General features: G+C 34.6%; 1 protein-coding gene across 2 annotated transcripts in view; it reads left to right on the forward strand.

Moving 5' to 3' along the window:
• The window catches only part of LOC123711273 (glycine receptor subunit alpha-1), a 37,707-nt gene that overhangs the window by 7,042 nt on the left and 5,550 nt on the right, over positions 1–25,115 (forward strand). Inside the window, exons 1-6 of one of the 2 annotated variants that reach the window (XM_045663775.1) lie at positions 6,917–7,041; positions 10,874–10,950; positions 13,631–13,730; positions 15,034–15,188; positions 19,839–19,994; positions 23,672–23,812. In XM_045663775.1, the coding sequence (XP_045519731.1) occupies positions 13,633–13,730; positions 15,034–15,188; positions 19,839–19,994; positions 23,672–23,812 (550 nt within the window). In that variant the 5' untranslated portion in view covers positions 6,917–7,041; positions 10,874–10,950; positions 13,631–13,632. Of the gene's footprint in view, positions 1–6,916; positions 7,042–10,873; positions 10,951–13,630; positions 13,731–15,033; positions 15,189–19,838; positions 19,995–23,671; positions 23,813–25,115 lie in introns of those variants that run through there. The other variant, XM_045663774.1, reaches the window with a different exon arrangement.

The following is a 25,115-nucleotide window of genomic DNA, read 5'->3' on the forward strand; positions in this document are numbered from 1 at the left end:
TTATAAAATACATATAACAACAACACGATAATTAATGTTTTGGTTTTGACTCAAATCACTTTGAATGTCGCGTCAATACTCCTTCTCAATTAGATAGTCCTTTAAAGAAGGGTAATTATTCAGAAATTTCCAATTCATTTAACCCCTTTAGGTGAAAGTCAAGAGCGAATCTATTGTGATTTTATCAAGTTCTTATCGCGGTGATTGATTGCCTGGCTTCCGTAACAATATGTGGCCTTTACCTTGGATGTTTAATAATCTCTAATATGTAGAAATCGTAAATACTTTGACCTATTACTATTAATTATTTAATAAAATGAGGTGGAATTTGTAGACGTAGGCGCGTATTCTAGAATTTCACATTTTACATATATTTGAACTTTGACATTTGTGAATTTTGAAAAAGGCCGTAGAGTTTAAGTAATTTCACTAAATTTTAGAAAATAAAAGATTAAATATATTGATTTGAGTAAGCGGTTATTAAAATAATGTAATTTGTCAATGTTTGTTTGTAAATGGTGAGTAATTTTATTTGTATTTTTAGCGAGTTAATGTTTAATAAAAAACTATATAATCGGACAAAAAAGTTTTTATATCATGTATCTAACTCGTATTAGTAAAATTCATAAATAAATTAAATTATTTCTCATACAGGTCTTTGCACCACCCAGTGATGAAGTCGTAAAATAGCACTATATAAACAACTAAGAATACAACTCGATCCGTGAAAAATCAACGTGAAACAGTGAAAACTTTCGGTTGAGTGCGTAAACATTTATAATACTATAAAATGTATCGCTTAACACCATTGAGAAATATCTTCATCAAAAGCCCTGCTAAGTAATAAGTGATGAATTTAGGTAATCAAAAAACATAATAGTAATCATATCGCGGTGAATCTATAAAAGTAGCTACGGAATTCTATGCGTTTTTATACAACTCAAATTACCAGAGATTAGCCAAACACAGATAAATCTCTCAAGGACTATATTAATGACGAATGGAAAAAGGGAAGATATATTGGTGGGCAACAAAATATTACCGTACACTTACAGACGCTACACATCAATCACCAAAAAAAGGAGCTTCAAGAGAATCAGTTCTTAAAATTACTTAGAACACAGAATACAGCAATAAGTACTGGAGCCTGCAGGACATATTCAAAAGTCACATGTCACTGTATATTAAAGCCAAGGTCATGAAAACATGTACGAAAGGTAACAAAAGCTACAGATGCAAAGAAGTATCAAAAAAACTAAAATGAAAGTAGGACGTGCTTCAAGATAGAAGATGGACAAATGACCCACACCATGAAAAGGACCAAAAGGCAAAGCATGCACAATGCGTGGTGCAAATGCTATGGGAGGACGAGCCTTCTAAAACTGCTGGTCCATACTGCCTCCAGATGGCTTGTGTAAAATTAAAAAAAAATTAACCTATAGTATTGTCTTATTGTGTATACGTAACAAAATATTTTTTTTTGTATAACTCATAATAGTTAATCATTATTGATTATTTTAGTAGGAAATCTTACACCAAACGACATACATTGACAGTTGTATAATTTAATAAATTCGCGATTGTTTAAGTTTATAAATAAATTATACTCTATTTTCTTAAATACAAATTAAAAGTAGAGAGAAATATACGATTTATTATTTGTTAGCTACAATATGTCTGGGAACAATATTTTATTTCAATTTTTGTTTATGATAATGGGGCGAGCCAGCCTACGATGCAGCCCTAGCAGCTACTGCAGCCCATTGACACCCATGTTATTGGGTGCGTTGCTGGCCTTTAAGAGGAGTATGTTCTTTTTATTAAATTTGGTGTATCTCCCAGGGAAAACTTCAACTGGAAGCCTATCCCACAGCTCGCTAGTGCGTAAAAGAAAATGCGTAGAGAAGCGGAGTGTGAATTGTTTCTTTACAAAATGTTCAGCCGTGCGAAGGCGGGACAAGCTGCTGGTGTCAAATACGTTACGGTATCTTCAACATGACAAGACAATAGCTTAAAGAAAATTATATAAAAAATAAAAATTGAGTTATTATATTTTTTTATATATTTTATTACTACCGATAAACGAATTGATATATAAAAATATAATATCATAAATGGATATTGATCAAAAAGTAATTAAGTTCCATATTTCATTTACTCACTAGAGAAATCACTGTGCAATGCTACTAAAGTGTTGACGGAAGCTTTCATTATACACGAGAAATTGGTGTAACAGCTTGGATAGTTTTGCTTGTTCTTAGTAACAGCTTAATACAATAAAAAAAATATTAACCTAATCTTTCCCATAAAAAATACTGGACAAAGCCACTCCGATAAATTCAGGAGAGTTAAACTGAATATTACAGTCTTTGCCGCAACATTATGTAAACTCGAATCCTAAACGACTTAAAACAACTTTTCATAACGAGAAAGCTACACAGACATCGTAACACAGACTAATAATTCATTCCAGATATTGACAAGTTAACGTCTATGTATATCAAAAGCTCTATTGTTGTAACTATACAAAAAAATGTTGATATACTGTTATATCTCTTTGCTATATTTGTTATCATTAACTTTCGATGTAATCATAAATAAATCCTATATTAGAAACTATTTAGTTAAATTTAATTTGCAAAAATATTTTAAATCAAGGAATAATAAACTAAACTTTTAAATAATTAATTAATTATTGTAGAGCTTCCTTTAATTGTAATTGCTGTTTGTATTTGAGCCACTTTCTAAAGACAAAAGCTCCAATCTTTGAATTTTCCAATTAAATACTGAGTTTATGGGCTTTAATACAAAATAACAATTGAAACTAAATATAGGATAGCGTGATGTAAAATAATCGATTGTTGCCTTGGCCTGAATATACTTATTTATAAATGCAATGCCAAGCTGAAACAAATGAATGGGCAACTAGGGAATTCCAAAAAGTCACATAATTATCAGCAACAAGCATTTTCTAATTAAAGATAAATTGTTATGACATGAAAACATCTTGCAATGAGATAGCTTTGTTGATTTTTATAATAACATGTGATTATAGTATAAGTCTCTATGGTTGTTAAGTACAAATAGCCTCTGGACATTATGAATACACACAGACAATAAAAATACTTTTAAGCTTACTTAGAACGCGTATTGAGCCATAAAATGAAAACTCGTAGTAAACAATCGTTAAGGCTACAATTTAAGAAATAAATGATAGCCTCAAAATACTTTATATAAAATTTAAAGAAGCCTTTCCTGAAATGAAGGTAGTATAATAAACATATTCAGTTTCTTTGTTCTCGCTGCGTCAATATTACCAGTTTTAGAAAATGTAATTTAATGTAGAAAAACTTGATGAATCGTTTATATAAATGTTTGTATTCGTATTCTTCAATGGCTAAGCGTTAGTGTGTTTCCAAGTTCATAAGATCTCAGGAGCAATTAAGTCTTTGCGATTTTTCTTTAAAATATTTTCTCATCTCCGCGCCAGTGCTACAATGTCCCTTTTGTGAACTTCGGTAAAATGAGTAAAAAATAATATTTATTTATAAGAGTTTTATGAAACTATTTATCAAATCATGATGTGAATGTTTTTTTCTTTTTTTTTTATAAAATAGGGGCAAACGGGCAGGAGGCTCACCTGATGTTAAGTGATACCGCCGCCCATGGACACTCTCAATGCCAGAGGGCTCGCGAGTGCGTTGCCGGCCTTTTAAGAATTTGTACGCTCTTTTCTTGAAGGACCCTAAGTCGAATTGGTTCGGAAATACTTCAGTGGGCAGTTGGTTCCACATAGCGGTGGTGCGCGGCAAAAATTGCCTTGAAAAACGCTCAGTCGTGGAACGTCGGACGTCGAGGTGATACGGGTGGAATTTTGTATTTTGCCTCGACGTCCGATGCTGAAACTCAGCTGCAGGTATTAATCCGAACAACTCCTCTGAACACTCTCCATGGTAAATGCGGTAGCGGTAGAAGATGCAGAGTGACCCCACATCTCTACGCAACGCCAAAGGATCGAGCCGCTCGGAGAGGGATTGGTCATCGACGATTCGAACCGCTCTTCGTTGGATACGGTCAAGTGGAAGGAGCTGGTACTGGGGAGCCCCCGCCCAAAGGTGAGAACAGTATTCCATGTGGGGCCGTATTTGCGCTTTATAGAGTTGCAAGCGGTGGCCCGGAGTGAAGTACCGTCTCGCCTTGCTGAGCACACCAAGCTTTTTGGAGGCTAATTTAGCCTTTCCCTCCAAATGACCGCGAAACTGAACGTCGTTCGATATGTCAACGCCAAGTATTCCGATGCTGGCTGTGGCTTCAAGAAGAGTGTTTTCGAAAAGAGGAGTAGCTAGTTTAGTCTACCCCAGTCCGAGACTCCACGTAAAAGAGTTTCGACTTCAGACACAAGTTTGTTCCGGTAATCATCGACAACTGCCCGAGACATACCTGCCCGGACAGTGTAAAGAGTATCCCCAGTGCTGTCGTCCGCATAGCAATGAATGTTGCTAAGTTGCAACATGTCATTGATATGCAGAAGAAACAGGGTCGGGGACAGAACACAGCCTTGTGGGACCCCAGCATTCACGGGTTTAAGGTCGGAACATGCTCCGTCGACGACGACCTTGATGCTCCGATCGGCTAGAAAGCTGGAGATACAGTCGCATAATTTCTCAGGAAGCCCGTAGGCTGGAAGCTTCGAGAGCATTGCTTTGTGCCACACCCGATCGAAGGCTTTCGCTATGTCCAAACTAACCGCTAGTGCCTCTCCCTTGGACTCAATTGCCTCTGCCCATCTATGAGTAAGGTATACTAGAAGGTCACCAGCCGAACGACCACGACGAAAGCCGTACTCAGCCGCTAATCAGCTGGTGGCCCTCTAGATAACGCAAGAGCTGGCCATTAATAATGGATTCCATTATTTTGGAGAACAAGGAGGTTATTGCGATTGGGCGATAGTTGGATGGATCAGTGCGATCGCCTTTTTTAGGGATCGGATGTATCGAAGCGGTCTTCCAGCACTTCGGGACAGTGCCGAGCGAGTTCAGGTACCGGAAAAGGCGTGTCAGGACCGGAGCCAACTCAGGAGCACAAGTACATAGCACAATTGGAGGGATACCATCCGGCCCGCTCGACTTATGAATGTCCAAGGAAGATAGTGCTCTGCGAACAGCACGTTGCCGGAATGTGATTTCCGGCATTGAGTTATCACACCGCGAAATCGCCGGTGGTGATCTCCCCCGGTCATCCAAAGTCGAGTTGGACGCGAAGAGACAGCCCAAGAGGTCGGCCTTCTCCATCGCAGTGTGGGCGAGCGAGTCATCCTCTCTGTGCAGCGGAGGTATCGATGGCTGACAAAAATTCCCTTGTACAGCTTTGGTGAGAGACTAGAAGGCTCGGGTCCCAGAAGGGAGTTGGGCCAATCTCTCGCCAAATCTGCTCTGACTTTGCCTTAGCGATTTCCCGTTTGAAGGACCTGGAGGCTGAGTTATATGCTTTTTTATGTTCGCTGGTATTGGCATCACGAGATATCGCCGCTTCCGCCATGCATTAAAGCATTCTCGCTTTCGACGCGATGCCGCCTTGCAAGAACGCTTAAACCAGGGCTGTGACTTGCGACCGATCGGCACCGCAGAGAATGGAATAAAAAGTTCCATGCCCTGTAGAACCACTTCGGCGACAGAGACAGCGACGGAATCTGGAGCTTCCGACGAAAAGCACATAGGCCCCCAACGCTAGGACGCAAAGAAAGACCGCATCCCATCCCAATCTGCTGACCGATAGTGCCAAATACGACGACAACCCGAAAAACGGAGCCGAGGAGGGCGCGTAGTAGGCACAGTACTCCGGACCACACAATGATCCGATGAACCCAATGGCGGGTCAACAGAGACTTGATAGGTCTCCGGATGTGAGGTCAGCAGAAGGTCCAACAAAGAGGGTTTATGACCATCCACATCTGGTATTCGCGTAATCACAGGAACCATTTGTGACAGGTCGTAAGCTAAAGCAAAGTCGTGAAAGGATCTTCCCGCGTGATCGGTGGTTTCCGAACCGAGCCAATCGGCATGGTGAGCGTTAAAATCGCCAAGTATCACGATTTCAGCGGTAGGAACCCCTTCGAGCAGGGAATCTGTAGCCATTTGGATGTGCTCAATGAGTCGCTCAGTTTCGGTATTTCCGCTATGGGACCTATACAGGCATGCGTAGAATCGCGGATGGTCATCGCAGTCTACGCGCAGCCAGAGGCTAGATAGGTCCCTTCCTTCAAGCGACCCGAGGCGACGAGAACAGATATCCTCTCTGACGTACACGCAAACTCCCGCCCGCGGCACAAATGAATGTTCTAATTTGTACCCCGGGTAGGAGAGTTAGGAAGTATCAGCCGGGGAGGACATCTGAGTCTCAGTAAGGAAGAATAAGGCCGGCTTCGCAGTTTCGAGGTGAAAGTGAACCGCGTTAAGATTAGAGTTGAGCCCCCTAACATTGGTAAAGTCCACTGAGAGCGTGGAAGGGGATGCCTTCGGTAAATTCTTCCGTTTGCCCCGAGATCGAAACCTATAGTTTTTTGCGCAGTTTTTGCCCACCCCAGAATACGAAGGGCAGCCTGTGCATCCACCACCGATTACTGATTGTTCCGATGATGGACGCTCAGAGGGGGATTCTCCACAGCGGAAACGTGTGGTACCCCCCTGGGGTAATCTCTGTTTAAACTGCATCTTCATATTCTGGGGGGGGGAATTGATGGGCTCCGGGAGTCTCACTCACCGCACGAAACGCGAGTACAATAAGATGAACCTATTGCATCACTTCACGCCGGTTTTCTGTGAGACAGTGGTACCGCCCCGGTCGTGCCTGCCCGATTGGCTGAAGCCTGAAAGCAACAGCATGGCACTCCCACTAGGAGTGTTAGTATTGGCCTGGTCTCAAGTTGTTGTCGTTTTGGTAGGACTTGTTATGGCTTTATATTTAAATGTGGAAACGAAGAAACAGTACAGTAAAGTAATAGCACCAGAGCTGGAGGATTTAATGGTGGCTGTAAATTTCGAAGTAAGTGTTGTACTCTCGTGTGTTCTATATTCATACTGAATAATAGTATAAAATAGAGATTACAACGGTAGTAACACACGAATGTTCCTCAGTACCAATCATCTGTCAATTTGCCTTCGTGTCCAAACTCTGGGTAAAAACTTTATAACATATTATTGATTATGTTTCAGCCATGTCATGTCATATACTACATAAATTGTAATTTGTTACCAGTATCCAAGTATCTACCGTCCTCTCTGTGTGCATATTATACCTACCGCACCCAGTGACACTCTATTTGCCCCTCGGTCAACTTTCTGTCGTCGCCGCTTTGTTTGTTTTTAATATACTGATTTCATTTGTAAAAAGAATGTGCTGGATAATCCAATTATTGAGCTACCCAATGAACATGTTTGGTAAAGATACCTGTTAGTAGGAGTTATTTATATATATAATATTCATAAAATAATTATTTAATAACATATCTTAGCTCCGAACAATGAAAATTCTATAAAGGCAAAGGTACGATGCTGCCCACCATTCGGCCATCTGTCATTTTTTGGTACTGATTTTTTTTTGTCAATTTTTAAACATTTAATCACTTCATATTTATTTCCAATACGTATATAGCCTTAAATTCCATTTTTGACTGATTGTCTACTTGCATTAAAATTAACAAAATCCACGTCAAAATTTATCCATAGCATTACTGGTTTTTTTGATATAACTTTTTAAGAAGATTTAGTTTAAGTAAGACCCAAAGTTTAAAGTTGTTTATTTTAAAATTCCATTTTAACCTTCATAAGGTAAGGTCTTCGGGTCAGTTTTGACGCATTTTGGGTTACAAATTTAATTTTCTCAGAAATTAAGCGACATAGGAATTTGATATTCTATGACTTTTGATCGCCTAAATTATTGAAATAAGTTGATCAAAAATTGTTAAAATATTTTACATGTGAATGTTCTTCCTCCAACGGTATTCGAGTCAGAACAGACCTCAACTAATAACAAGCGCACAGCGCATGTGTTATGTACTATATCGTCTAACTTTTTGAATGAGACGTTCTATTGTCTTACCCACCTAAATCTTAGTGTTATATTATACATCAATCGAAAATAAATAACGAAATCTAACGATACAACACAATTTTGTATAAACTTTCTTGACGTGGGTGACATTGACGTCTCCATGGGTTACTGCTCCCGTCTAACAATGTTTCATAATTATAAGAAGTTTTAATAGGAATATTATGTTAGGATAGTAACATAAGCTACCCTCTATTGTAATTTTTAATTAATCAGTAATAGACACTTGATAACTACTTTTGAGCCATTACGCACTGTCGGTTGTGACTTTCTATATATATATTTCTTTCTATGTAGACTTTAAATAGGTGTTACGCACTAGGTCGTCGGCAACGATTTGCCTTGTAGTGGCAACGCTCAAGATAGACGCAAGGCGCCGACGAGTGACGAGATTTATCAAGTGACGATTGCTCTAACGGCTTTATAGAATATTTTAAACATCCTTTTAATCACCGTTCGTGTAACAAACGATGTACCCAACACACTTCTGTTTTTATTTTGCTTTATCTTTCAAATTCGTAGCACTACTACTGCAACTTCTTCGACGTTCATTCTGCAATCGATGTACTTGGAATACTGTCATTCAGCTTGTATATATCAATTCCGCTCTTAAAATGATTAATTAGTTATTTTAAACTTTCAATTTAAAATCTTACGTATATAATTATGGTTTCATAAAAGTCGAAAGGCTCTTCTGAAAAATCAAAATTGATATTTCATATAATGTTGTTTAAAGTCCGTTTGTAACGAATATTAAACAAAGATATTTATCGAAATCGTGCTTGTAGTTTATATCTATAAAAATCCTTAGGTTTAAAGTATTCAATAAGACCAGACAGTCACGAACTATATACACGCTATCACAAGTTCTATAGTTTTATGTGGTTTTATCACGTCCTGATTAAGTTAACGTAATTTTATGTTATAAAAATTTTAACTACTGAAAATACTCAAATATTCACTTGGAAACGCCTTAAGAATGAAAAATAATAATGTTTGTAAATATATTGAGATTTAAGTGGCGGACTTTCAAAGCAAACATTTCAGTAAATATTCTGAAAACATAAAAACACTTTATAGGACTTATTCGTAACTAAGCTAATTAGTTGCCATAGTTAATTGAAGGACTCTTCTTACTTTTCGCCTAAATCACTTCCATTCTTCAGCGGCCTCGGTGAGCGTAAGTCAGAGGAGAAATATACATATTCCTGCGAGATATCAATAATATTGCTATATCCTGTCGTAACTTTTATTGTGTCAGGAGGAAATATTGAAATACCTCCAGGAATAAACTTATATTTATTTTACTAGCTGAGGTGGCAAGAGTTCTTTTTCCATATAAATATTATCAGTATACACAATATGGCTATTAAGAAATGTCTGAAAATGGCTATTAATAAGGATTCAAATAAAGGGTTATATATAATAAAATAAATAAAAACTTTACTTATGACAGTGGCAAGAGAACGTAGTTGTGACAAAATGAATATATCGCTAGTCCCCACAATACAGGGTGTGTATGCGCATGTAATTGAGAGTGAAGCTGAGAGTTGTTACAAGCGTCCGCTGTGTCTTTTATCTGTTTTTAAATAAAAATAGTTGTACAAAAAATAAAATAAAACTAGGGTGGGCCACCCTGTTCGCTTAGATTATAAAATAGTTTATTATCAAATAATATATACACTTATTTCATAAAAATCGGTCATTCCGTTTAAGAGGAGTTTGGTTGCAAACACCAGATTTGTATATCATGTTGAACACACTTGTAATAACTTCCTCGCGAATATTGTTATTAAATATTGTTAAATAAACGTATCATTAATAAGTTAAAATTAAAGTGGGTCCTTCCTGAATAAAAATCCAATATAATAATAATTTGATTATTTAGATAGTAGAATAAACTAGTCCATGAACAAGTTCGATATTCCTTTCTTAAGAAAATCTTTATCGGAAAACTGCCTTAAGTAGCAGTGTCGAACGTTCAACGCGTACAAGAGCAATAAGCAACCTTAAACTTCGGACAGTTCGCGCAAATAATTTATATGGAAAACGAACCTCATATACGTTTCCGCGCCTTGTTTATTGATTACACTCAAATCTCAAAATAATACCTGAAAATTTTAAGGGAAAGAGGCAAATCTAAAAGGTTTTTCTGTTAAGGTTGTCATTGCGAAGCAAAGCTCCATAAATTTAAGAGATTTTACTTTAGTTTGTAACTCTTTACTTTTAATTGTAACGTATTTATTCTGTAATGTAGCCCTTTAGGCACCGAGGTGTCTGTGAAGTTAGCAGAGCACATAGTGTTCTCGTAGCACACACAATATTTATAGTTTTTAAAACGAGTTCTTGATATTTCAGTCCAAAATTGTTTTTTGTTGAGCGTAAAATTCTCTGCTGCTTCCTTATACTACCACCGCAGATCGTTTCAGCATTCTGAAAAAAGGAAAAATGAGAAAAAATAATATAATTCACTTTTCTTAGTTTTTACAAAATTACAAAAAAAAATTGCAACGTCATGGGAACTGAAGAAGACCCGCGGTTTCCATTAATTCTATTAAATATCTGGGCAATTATGTGACTTATTTTCGAGAAATAAATAAAATATATATTTGACTAGACATGCGGTTTCTATTAGATTCGACATATCTAGAGGAAACAGCGTCTAGACCCAAAAATGTATTATTTTTTAATTGCTTCCTTATAGTACATAAGTCATAGTTCCATACCATAGCATTGAAGTTGAACATTCATGATATTTTTGTTGCAGGTTGTGCAATGATGTAGTGTCGAAGCGAAATCACACCCTGAAACCTAGAGTTGTTCTACCGGAAACATACGTCAAAGGTAATGTTTCAATGTATTTTTATGAATTTATAATAAAAAAAACATGTGTGCAATTTACACGTGGTAGAAGTGAAATCTTAAAAATTGTTGGTTTCCAGGTAATGTAATTTTAATTTTTTTAATGTAAATTGCACGACTCTACAAAAAAAAATTCGTTCTTTGTCCTAAAGTTTATACTATTATTTTCCAGTTAGTTATGCACAAAAACGAAAAGAAAATACCTTTTTTCGGTATAAAGTTTGCTATTGTGATAGTTATAATAAACAATGAACAACGCTATCAAGGCCAATACAATGAAAACATGATGGGCGACAATATTTGGGGTTTATTGAGAGAAAGTAGCTATGAACATAAAAGAAAAAGTAAAAGTGTGCACTTTTAAGTTATTTTCCACTTTTCTGTAAGCTAATTTGATAGTAAACCTTAATAAAAATAATAAACATTTTTATTTCAATAGTTTTATTTTCAATCAAAAATTAAAATCCGAGATTTTTAAAAATTTCGTTTAATCAGTCTTCTAAGCACAAAAGCAAAGTTTTTCATGCCATATATTTTATTTCCGTCTTATTACGACCTAAACTACCGTAATTTAATGCTTTGCAATCAAAGTAAAATTTCATGTTGACCCGTGTTATTAATTATAATTATATTTTGTTAAAAAACTACAATGATTAAAAAAATTTTTATAATGAATAGTATGTAAATAAGTTTTTTGTTCACTATCTAAATTTAGTATTAGACTTTCCTTTAAAATATATTTCTCTTTTTAATTTAAATTTTTAAGTTTGATATGAATATTAAATTTTGATAAAACTAAAATAATTAAAGTTTGAAAGTAGATGAAACGAATAAGCGACAGTAAAAAGAGAGATACTCATAAAGTTATATATGTGTTTGTCTTTTTTTACTGTCACTTTTTCGTTTCATTTAACTGTCAAATCACAACAATGCTAAAGAAGTTTTCACTTGTATTTAGAATAATTTTCTTTCAACGTTCAGTATATTAAAAGAAAATGCAGTAAATGTTTATTTCTACACTTATAATCTTCTAAACATGGACATATTTAGATTCCGAATGTCATTTCACTGGTCCACATTGAATCATAATACGCAATCAAGAAAGTGAATTATTCAAATAGACTAGATTAGACTGAGACAAGGCTTGTCAATATCCAAGCGAATAGGATTCTCCTGACCTCGCTACCATAATCTTGTTTAAAATACAAACTTCAATTATTTACCATACTCCACATCCTCAATAGCAAAAAAGTATACAGTTTATTAAAACATACTATAAACATTATTAAGTACTAAATAATTATCAGATAATCGTTTCAAGGAACGATTTCGAAATTAAATAGCGCCTCGTGTTGAAACAAAGGAACTGGATCGTCAAGGCAGGAGCTGTATTCAAAGGCATAGTTCTATAAAATCTTAAGTGAAGAGACGGATAAATAAGCAGGCGCGGGGTTCAGTTTTAGCTCTACGAGATTGTATTACTTTTAATACCCAGAAATCTGTGCACCTTACAATACTTTTTCGGTACATTTCATAACTTAGTCCTTAATCTCTCCAGTAAAAAAAATCTTACTCACCTTTATTATGCGGAAAATATGCTTACATAAAACAGACATACATTTTTAGTACCAAATGAACATATGGCTTTATTTAATTAATATATAGAGAGTCGATAAATCAGTAATATTGTGTAGACAATCATTATTTACATATCTCGACGATTACGGCTTACTTTTTAACAATTATGGTCAGGGAGAAGCACATTCTGTAACTTTCAATAGACATAAAAGTACTGGGAGATGCCGAGGTTTTGACATCAGCGCTACGGCTAATGAGATAACTACGTGGAAATTGCTTGGAATTGGAAGTTGCAGAGTATGGGAGCTAGAGAAGTTTTATTTAAACGTGTACTACTCGTATCTTAGATTCAAAATAAATGACACGGAAATGTATCTGTCCCGTGCCCGATATTGGTTTACAGTTTATAGACTATATTTACCCATATTTTTTTAGTATTAGGTCAGTTTCGATACAAGTAGGTCTTGGCCTAGGATGTCTGTATATTTTATTGATTTTCTTAATAAACTAAGTATTATTAAATGAAGGGACGTCCCCAAGATGTTATTAAAGTTAAGAATGTACTCCATATATATGATTAAAATGCAATAAATTAGTATTTATATTCAAATGGAAAAGAAAAATTTTTATTTAAGTAGCTCAAACGTTTAAAGTTCTATTTTCCGAGGTCGATTTGTACAAGTTTATAAAACCTGTATATCAAAATATTTTACTTTAATAATAAAAAATACACATTTATTTAACAAGGATTTTTAGCTATTGTAGTTAAGTCTCAAAAGACAATACGATCTAAATCAAGCCTTTCTAATTTTCCGTTTCTTTTTATCAAATTCTGTTTAAGCAGAGATACATGCCTTCTAATATTTATTAACCCTTAATTTATCAGTATAGATAACGTTTTACAATTTTATACGATATTTAATAAAGAAAATTAAAACTTATAATATCGAATAACTTAATTTTTCTAATTATAAAATACAGTGGTTAAGCGGGAGCGTAAAGTATTTTAATAGGTGGGCTATTCATCTGTAGATTCTTTCTATGTGCATGAAAACGATGTCTTTATTAACTATTTTTTTTTCAGAAATGCGCCCTCCTTCACGCAAAGGACAACCAGTAATTGTTGAATTTAGTATATATGTTGTGGATGTAAATTCAATTAATGTTGAAGATATGGATTTTAGGTAAGTCTTATAATGTTAACTTTATGAATTAATATTCTCGTGGAGTAAGTACTTTGTTATTTTGTAAAAATTTCGGTAGGCACTCGCTACATTATTAATGAAGGTTAATAAGTTTGAAAATTGTTGTTGTTTTCTTTGTGTTATACAGTTATTTAAAACGGAAAACTTTCAAATGAGTGATGGAAGTCCCAGAAGAAGTCTTTTTTTAACTTCCGGAGTTATGACAGGTTGAGATGTAAAAACTCAGCAGACACTCTAACTCCAAGTTGCTATTGTAAGCTTGAGTAAGGCACGTGAAGAATTAAAAGCGACAGGATTATTTATGTCAGCAAAAAATGTTGCTTTTGCTAGCTCGCTTTGTTATCTCTGAAGCTACAGAATCGAGAATCGAATGTGGAGGTAATAAAGGATTGGGCTTTTCAACAATCTGTAAGGATTAGCATTAAAACTGGAAACACAAAATCAAAGTAAAGCAGCGACGGATATCAAAGACTTAGAATATATTCTGCTACAAAACAAATCAAATCAAATACCCGTGCAATGTTGCACTTGGAGGAATCCGAGAAAGGACTAGAGGTACTTAAGAAGAAACGTGCCCGGTCTGATAATGGTACTGAAAGGCTAACGTATGTTTTAAAATGATTTGAGAAGACTCTGAAAAGCGCTCAAATTAACAAATTTCATATGATATAGAGACGTTGGCTTTGGAAATTAACAAAGCGAGGAAGAGTGTAGTTTAGACAATGTCAGACATAAGTCACTTAAACATGAGGCGGGTAGCATCAGGTGTGCGTCTTATTTTTATGTGTATACCATGTAATGAAGATGCTTGCTGTAACAGCTAGTCACGGGATCTCTTGGTCGTCCATGTGACCCCAAGTTTCCCCAACAGTGACGAGATTAGTGGGAGGTCTTTAGTGGGTAGCGCTGATATTGGCATCCAACAATCTCTGCGAAAATTCTCCTCACTTTCATTTCATTCCCCTCAGTGAAATAAAATATTTAAAAGAGAACATTTTTTTTGGTCCATCGGTTTCTTACCTATCAACTCAAAAATGTCAACAAAACAGACATGGAAATGCTGCACGTATTCAATTCTGTATTTTCCGTTTATATTAAAATTTTAATTATAAGATAACTAAGCGATAATTTGGTAATAGTAAATCAATCAAGTTCAAATTTCACAGTCCATCTTATTTTTAAGTCGAGACAGTTTCCGTTTATATTATTTATGAATTAATATATCTATTATAGTTATTATATTATTAACAATAATTTGAATAAACATTATTATGTTTTCCAGAGTGGATATGTTTATAAGACAAACGTGGATCGAGAGCCGTCTTCAGCTACCTGATGATATATTCGAGGAAGGCGATAATCACGTCACCCTACCTCCAGAATTTTTTGATAATCTGTGGCATCCAGATCCTTATTTTTTGAATTCTAAAGTCACAGGTATGTTAATTAAGTCTTGTATATTTTAGCACAAATACGTACCCACTCCCGACCGCCTCTAGTATTAACGGAAATGGACCCGAACTTGCCCACTTAGACTCCCAGCAAAGCAATAATTATTTCAGCTTGGTACTAACACTAGTCCTATTGAAAAATACGGTCATGAAAAATGCCCTTTAGAAAGCTAATATTTACCGTCGGGTAAATTTCCGTAAGAAGGTATTATTTTTCACCAAAACAAGTAAAAGTAACGTACACCGAGTACGTCTTAAACGTATCTATTTGTCATTTGAAGCGGTAATTCCTATACACATTTACATTTCATATAAATCCAATTCATATACGACGTACAGAAATTTAAAAAGCTAATGAGGTCTATGGGGATGGTCGAGTCGAAGAATGGTAAACATTATAAAAGAGGTTGTGACACATGCGCATGGGCAATTCTTTTGTTTAAGTTTGAACTTATACAAAACTGTAAAGTCAGTGAATCAAGTCATTATTGGTGTGTTTAATTTCCTACCCAAAAACTAGATCAACTAGCCCTATCGCTTATTTAGAATAAATTGAATTGAAAATTTACCAAAACCATCAGAAATTGTTCAACAAATTAACCGAGTTGAAATTGGTTAACAACTTCGTAACGGTCGTAATTTCTTCAGGCTCATCAATCACACATTCTCGTTGTATTCTTAAAGTATTCTTTTTCAATGCCCTCGCAGAATAAAGTGACGAAAAAACATATTCATAATTAGATTCAAAATATTAGACAAAACAAAGTTATTTTATGTTTATATATAATTTAATGACAAATAAAATAACAAAAGATAATTGTTGTACTAATACAAATGATATGTTGCTACGCTATCAAAACACTATTAAATGCGTCTGAAAATTTGCGCTTTATAGTAGTCCATAGAATGTTGCGGCGCTTGTAAACTAAGATATACCTGAGTGAGCAGAAATGTATAGAAATATTCGCTATAAATAAAATAGAATTTTGTAATAACAAAATAAAAACATATCTTCTATTTCTTAATATGATTCAAACAAGCGGCTTTAATATATTAATTACCATTTAATAATCACAAAATGTCTAGACTGCTGACACTCTATGATCTTAAATAAAAAATATTAGATTTTCAGATATCGGTAATTGGATATGATATCTTAATTTTGGTCTCAGTCTTCAAACTGTGTATATAATCTGTAGTCTGAAAATATAAATCACCTACCATGACAAGATAAAGATGAATTCAATGTGAATAAAAAAAGCAAATGTACCTACTATATATCAGATCTCTATACGATTCAATTATCTGAGTATATTTTATAGATATGGATTAAAGAATACCTTAGAGGGTCGTATAGATCAAGAATAAATCTGATTATTTTAAATCGAACTTAACAGAGAAAGAAAACTGTGAATATATTTTTAATTTTGCGTTAGAAATCAATCCAAATCTATATTAAATTTTGGTTGAAACTTTTTTCCCAATATATTTTGAGTTATCAAAGTTCAATTATGTGATTATAACATTGGACTTTGATTTTATAAAAATGTTATAATAATATCTCCGAATTTAGAAAGATTCTAATTATATAAACTTAAAGTAGAAACTTATAGTAGTAGGCATGCATAAAAAAGTAAGTTATTCTTTTCAAATTTAAACATCATAGACTTTTAAATCGACTAATAGAGCTTATATTTTTTGGTTCAATGTCTCGTTGTGATAAATTCTCGTTTTTTTTGTTTTCGTTTAAGATGGTTTTTATGAAACGGTGACGGACGGGCCCAAACAGAATCGTATCGCCTATACCGGGACCATAAAGGCCCATTTAGATGGAGAGAGTTTCTCGTCTCGAATGTACGATTATCGAAAGAATATAAAAAAGTTTCTTCGTCTAAACATTCACACTTCTCGCTCTTCCATTTTGGCGAGAATTGCCTCGTCATGGAAAGTTTATTGTGTCCGTGTAAATAAAATTTAAAAAGCAATAATCGTATTTCGAGATTTTGTGCCACTTGCTATCATGATTGCAGTGCATGAGGGTGTTTTAATTATATTTGCTCTTCTAAGACAATAATTAATTAAACGGAAACGGAAAAAAATATGTTAGGTTAAAACATATACCCATCGAAATAATTTAACAAAACAACAAAAAATTATAATTATAGACTATGCCAATGCAGGAGAATTGTCGAAAATGCATTTGGTATTTTAGTTTCACGATTTATGACCAATATTTGAAAGACCAATAGGATTGGCGCCCGAAAAAGTAGGTGTGTAAAAACAACATGTGTTTTTCATAATTGGTTGAGAAAAACATCGCCGAATGCATACAATCCTCCTGGGTTTTTAGACGAAGAAACAGAATCTGGTATACGGTACATGGAGAGAAAACCATACAAATGGAGTCTTTGCAAATCTAGCTTCGCAAAATTACGGTAACCTTACCAGACAGGCAATTTCAGTCCGTGAACAGTATTGTGAATATTTTAATTATAGCGGAGCAGTTAGTAATAAACAGCTTGCAATAAACGAAACTTGGAATTATATTTTAATATAGGAATAAAGAGTGCTTAGTAAGTAGGTACTCACCAAATTTGAGATCGTTGTACGAAATTCTGAGGATTTCCTTAAAAATTTGTCTAAAGAATTGTACCAATGCAATTTAGGCACGTAGACCCCAGCTCTAGTCCCCAAAAATGCTTTTACTTTCTTTCTTTGTTGTAGATACTGACTTCTCATATTTTAATTTTTCACTAATTTGTCTGGGACCAAATCCCTCAACACACATTAAAGTTCTCTCGTAAATACATTAAGAACTGCATTTCTCGCATCACGGTTTTTATAATTTTCGTTGTCCGTGTTCCACAAACACTGTCTGTTTGTTACACTGTCTGCGTCTTTAAGAGAAGTACATGTAAATAACAGATAACAATCTTTTTATATAAAATTTACACAGGTATTCCAATATTCTAAACTAAAACTTTTTCTTCACATGTGACAAGTGTTGCATGCCATTATACCATGCCATATTATATATTAACATATTAAAACTCCATCAATTTTTGAGATCAATACCCTAGTAATCACAAACTCGAATAAAACTCACTCGCACTCGAAACAGTTCAAACCGAATTGTACGATACTGGCATGAACATAAAAAAATGTCATACGAGATCGTGTTTATACTAGTCGATTTTCTCGTAAGTAAGAATCTTCTTAATAAAATGTCGATGTGTAAACAGACTTACAGGAAATTATCGCCTAGCGATAAATTATGTAGATATTGCTTGCTTTTATATTTTCTGTAATTCGCGTTATTGTAATACTAATTTTACCTTCTAGGAGGCGACTGTCACTTTTGCCATCAATCAGCTGGTATGCATTTTGATATAACACATTGCACCAGCACCTAGATTTAATACTTTATTTGCATATTTTTTGGTATGGGTACAATAAAATTTTGTAATAAAGATTTCTATTTAGCACAATTTGCACTATCAATTACAATTATTAACGAAAAATATTAAAATTAAGTTCGAATAGAAAACGGTTTCAATTATATAATCACTCCATGTTCAAGCTAAACATGGAGTTTGGCTAGAATATAATAATAATCTAAAGCCTAGGTCACGGTCATTAACGTCAGCTATGTAGAGTACATAGCGATATCAATTTTTATGTTTCCGATATAGTTCTTTCAATATTCGTAGCGCTGATATTGCAGCAGTGGGGTCGCGCGGTACCATATTTAACATGAAAGTGTTATTGGAATTTACGATTTTTTAACGTAATACACCGACGAGAGTGCCGTTCGGAGCGCATAATTGTTTTAATTTAAATCTGACTGAACTCAGCTGCGTTGTGCTATTGTCTATTTAAACAATTACAAATACTTTAAATCACACAAACCTTAAAAAACATTTATATAATCATATTATACATTTTTTTTTTGCAAATTATAACGTACATCCTATAAAAAATCGAATAGAACCCAGGCGTCCGCTAAAACTGGAAAACCATAAGTGAGGGTTATTTTTAGTTTATTTATAATTGGTTATTCGATTTCCATTTTAAAACAGAGATTAAATTCTGATGTCCAATTTTGGTAATTCAAGATTAAATGGAATTCTCGCAATTCGTTTTCAAAAGCCTTAATTAATCAAATATATTTGAAATGTGTCTGATTTCTGATTAACATATTTCACAATACGCCTAAAATTTATTAACATATATTTAAAAATCAATCATTTTTTAATCAAAGCTTTTTATACATTAATTCTAATAGACTATGTTCTTTGTTTCCATATTAACATTTATGAAGACTTATTAATACAACCGTAGAAGCGTTACTAAAACTACGTAGAACGTCAACTAAAACGGATTATCACACATACAAGAAGTGTCTATATCAATTATCTTTAATTGTATATACTGTTGCCTGTAGACATGAGGTGACATGTGTTTGATAACATTATCTGGGTTTAATGCATTTTATAAATTGTAAATACATTATATATAGTATATATGTTTGTAGAAGGAAAATCTATATATCTATATATCAGGGACTGGGAACACACAACCTAAGGCTGCAAAATCGCAGTATCAGCATCAACACCAATTTTTTTTTCCATTACAGAAATAGCAGAACTCACCCACAAGTTTTCCTCCGTAACGTTATACAGGAATCAAACTGTCAGATATGCTGCAAGGATGCACGCCATCATCGCCTGTCAGATGGAATTTCAACTCTATCCTATGGACATACAGTCGTGTCCTATATATATAGAAAGTTGTAAGTTTATTTATTTATCTTCCGGTACTGGCGTACTGGCTCTTGCCACAAGGCTATACTAAATATTTAACGTTTTGGATTATTATTTGTTTATCTAGACATCAAACCAAATAATTATATTAATATACTATTATTTTCCTTTTTTTATTCATTATAATATTTCAATACACAATATTAGGACAATATTCATGCCAAAAAACATAGTAATACTTAATCCTTAACTAACTTATAATAAACTATACATATCGTTAATAATGGCATAAGGGAACACGATAGCATTTATTTTATTATGACAATATCACGTCAATATGTCAATGTTCCAAATTCTCTCTGGTCGGCGCCTACTCCAGACGTGTGCACTGTCATTTTGGTTTTTAATAAATCAACATGTCTGACGATAATGAAAACCATTTTAATTTTTGAATTTAACTATATATACGTGTAAAAGTATATAAATAAAAACAAAATAAATTATACTTTCTTCTTCTGTCTTATGAGGATTTGGAGGCATTAAATCGGTATATTTATTGTATCAATTTTGGAAATAAATAAATTTTCCCGACAACATTTTAATGTTATAAATTTATGTTGTTGTAATAAGTTTTTAATCCGTATGACAGACGCGAGAGGTTAATCTATTTTGCATAATATTCAAAGAGATATGGCATAGGATCTAAACTTATTTGGTGGTCCGCGACTTGGGTGTTTTTTTTTCTTCCCGATCTTTCATTTGCGGAGCATATTCGGACGATTACGGATGCTGCAATTAAGGTTTGTCCTGCGAAATTCAGTTGGTTTATCGGACACTTCCACTAGGGTGCTATATTCATCATTATTAAGGCCAACACTTGAAACCGCAATATGTTTCAAGTATAACCTTACTAAAGGTATTATGAGGAAATTATTGAAAGCGTGTAAAAGAAGTTCCTTAGAAATTTGTATAAAAGAAGGTACAACTTTTTTGTTACCTCTACCCTACTAAGTTGTTGATGGGAGTTTTAGAATATAATTCATTAGAACTTCGTAGTGATTTAGCTGTAATCAAATTTGGTTTAATAATTAGAAACGAAGCAGAAAGCGCATACTTCCTGGTTCCGGACAATTATTACCGCTGCCGGAAACATAACCTTTTTACTGTGCATTCGGCTCGCACTGTGCAGCGTCAACAAGCTCCCATTCCCCGGTTACTCTCGCTGCTATTAAGGGAAAGCCATTAGGGTTTCTCGATTATTCACCGGAGAGCGAACTATTTGTGTAACATATAGGGGTAATATACTATGATTAAAAATATACTTGGAAAAGTTTAGTGGACAGCAGAAGGAGGGTTACTGTCAATTTTGTAAAATAACTTCTCAAAATAATGTTCATATTTAGTTGATCGATTTAAAAAAAGTATCAATAGTCAAAAGTCGTGTATCAAAAATGTGTTTATTCATTATTCAAGTAAACATTTTGGGAATGTATTTCTTAAATGTAAAATAATACCGTCCATGTAGACCCTCGCGTTCGCGGCACTCGTTTAATCTAAAAATAAAATTACTTATCGATTATACATCTTTTGAGACACCTGTTATTTATGTTATTTTTAGTTAGAAATTGGCCATGGACTGTATATAAATAAATAAGTTTTCTAATATTATAACAACCCATCGTAACAACTTACTTTATAGGTATAACCAATACTGTAAATCAATCAGAATATAATGCTGTATAGAGAATTCTGTTTTTTGAGAATAGGTTTAGTAGAGCTAGAAATTAGCGTGATAACCAAATAAACTTATAATATTAGTATGAATTAGGTGGGAGGCTTTAACGGTTAACTAAAACACAAAAAACTATATATATATTTTTTTATTAATTTATAACCATCTACTCCCCTGCCATATTGTCCAGGGACTTTTTATACCACATTTTTTTCAAAAATAAAAACCATATACATTTAATTAATTCTACTAGTTCGCGAATGGCAGGCGTCGCGAAATACGCCCCGGCTGCATCGGTAATATTTTTATTTACAATATTCATGGGCGAGCCGGGGTGCAATTCCTCGCGAGACCCGCTCTTTCGGTTTTGTTTGCCTCCTTTAAATATTTAATATTTTTTTCGCAGAACCGTTCCAGGCACGGTCTGTGCTTTATTAACATGTCCTGTAGGCCGCCACGGTCTACAGTCATTTGCATTTGTTGCATCGCATCGATGCGAATATAGGGCAGTGTAAAAGCACATGTTCCACTGTTTGCTCTTCATTACTGCAGGCACATGTTGGGCTTGTCCTAATTTTAAACCTATGCAGGTAATATGCAAAGGCTCCGTGCCCTGTAAGAATTTGCGCCATCCAATTGCACCATTTGGGGAGTGAAACGCTTCTCTTTTATTAACTTGTACGCTGTTCTTACATTGCCGATAAATAATTTTGTTGTTCCAGCTGTTTCACCCCCCAGGTAGCGCTCGTTCCATACCTCTAGAGTCCTCTGCCTTATCTGATGTTTTATATATACGCCGCATGCCCCCTGCATGCGGCGTATTCTGGTTTTGATCTGAGTTTTTCCGCCGCTTCTTTTGCTAATGTGTCGGCCCTCTCGTTCCCTGGGGTACCCACGTGCGCCTTTACCCAGAAGAGGCTTACATGAGTTCCTCTTTTGCGGCACTCTTCCAGGCTCCAGCGGATCTCGGCTACCTGGGGATCGAGAGATCGTCCACTCACAATAGCATCTAATGCTGACCTAGAGTCACTGTATATTTTAGCGTCACGCTTATTTTTATTTATGTGGCTAGTCGCGTATCGTAGTGCCGTCAATTAGGCTTGAAATACTGTGCAGTGGGGCGCCATCTTCATCTTCTTGCTATTTAGGTCCATACCATCTTTCGATTCCGTTCAAGCGGCGCCTACTCCTATACTTGTTTTGCTGCCGTCCGTATAGATTAGTGTGCCGCCGTGTCTTCCAATTTCTTCCGGATTTGTGAGCATCTTGTAATTAAGTTTCATTTGTTTCGCCGGGTGTGGGAGATCTACGAATTGCACTCTCTTTTCTAATTTTTCGAGTATTTCCGCGCTGACCCCCCTTTTTATCTCGTATAAGGCAGCGGCTTCCTGAATACGGAGGTCTAGAGGAAGTATCCCGGCCAGTAGGGTTGCTGCGTGTAACGAAGTCGTCCTGTAAGTTTTTCAATTTTTTGGGCAATGATCCTAGAATATGAAGTCAAAGTCAAAAATCATTTATTCATATAGGTAACACAATGTACACTTATGAACGTCAAAAAACTAAATATAAATTAAATTCTTCTAATTTAATATTTATAGTATATTTACAGTTCTCAAATCAAGGGTGTAAAACGGAAGAGAAGAACTGGCAATAAACACTCCGAAACTCTTTAATCGCCAAGTTTTTCTTTGTATTACACAACGTTTGTTAGGAGCTGCAACGATTACACCATGTTCCACAGGAAATCTTAAGTAATAAATAGTATTAAAATAACTTAAAAACAAAGATTTGTCTCAGATTGTCAAAGATCCTCTATCAGCAGGAGGCATGGTGAAATAGGAGCACGCACTTACATTATCGTGGGAAGAAGCCTAATAGTAGCTACACGAATTGACAACATCTCAACCCTGAGCTATACACACGTAGAATTAATACATTAGTTATTAAATTAATAAATTATGTATTAAATTTCAGTTTCATACAGTAATCAGAAAGTGCGGTTCAAGTGGAGTGAAGCTGGGGTGACGATAAATCCGGAATTAAAGTTACTTCAGTATAACATCGGTGAGCCATTAAGATTAGAGGAGACTAATGGATTGATGATCGATAAAGAGGGTACGTTGAAAGTACAAATTCTATTATTAATAAGAATTATGTTAATGTTGCTTAACATAATTCGTACCTAATAATAATGCTGTGTCGCACAGTGGCACTACACACTTACGAGTCTTTGATGTTTCTTTCATAGATAAGTAGATCAGCCTTCTATATCTGACTCATGGCATGGTTAGAGATGCCGGTATCCTCAAGATGTTTGCTTTCGCAGTGAAGTAACTGTTAATTTAGCACATAGAAAGAAAAGTCCTTTGTTGAGAGTCGCACGCTTACACGCTACTATGTTCTCGTTAAAACATTAATTAAATGTTTTATGTGATGAGTTTAATTTCTGTTACGTACAGGCAAATACAGTAAAGCAAATATGTACTTCATCTGTAGTCACACTGCACTGACTTGTATAAGTTAAATTGCATCAGATATCCAGATTTTAATACCATAAATATAAAATAAACATTAATACTGTTTTATTTATTAAAATCAGAACCCAATACGGTAGTTTTTAGCAGGGAAGTGATAATAATAAGACCGTTCCGTCTAATGGATAGTCCACCATACCAAATGTTGAGGACAACACTAATGTTACCTTAAATCAATTTTATACCTCAACCGATGGTTTAATAAGGTTTTAAATTGAAAGCCTAGTATACAATCATTCGAATGACACTTATAACCTTACAAAAAATAGCAAGCATTGATATTAATTTGAACTTGAAGGTGTAGGGGTGATACATGCAAAAAACACACGTTTTCATTGTTTTATTTTGCAATATAAACTTAAATATTACTATCTTCTACGGGTTTAAATGCTATAACTACACAAAAATAGATCCTTAAAAGTAAAATATCGTTTATGAGCCTCTTGAAACGTCAATAATGTTTGTTGTTTTATAGCCGCACAAACTTAGAGGTCAGGACGATTTCGCCCTAAGTAAAAAATAATTATTATGCCTACACTAATTTACCTATTTAAACTATATTTACCTATAATACGCTATTTAAGCCTCCCAAACGACCACAGAAAATCACAAAACACATTAGTTTAAAGTTAACTTATTCTGCCTGCTACGCAAGCTATACTGTATTTAGCTTAATCACTTTCTTAGCAAATACATATGCATTAAGAATATTCGTTTTTAACGAGCTATTTAATATGTATAAAACTTAAGTGTCTATTCAATAAAACCTTTTTATAAAACTGTTATTTCTTTTGTGCTTTTGTTTACAAGCCGCAGTAGGTACTTAATACGTGGGTAACACTAAAATGTTTAGAACGTTCCAGTTAAACATTGCTAGTGTTTTT

Source organism: Pieris brassicae, chromosome 6 (assembly GCF_905147105.1).
Source record: "Pieris brassicae chromosome 6, ilPieBrab1.1, whole genome shotgun sequence".
Lineage (NCBI taxonomy): Eukaryota > Metazoa > Arthropoda > Insecta > Lepidoptera > Pieridae > Pieris > Pieris brassicae.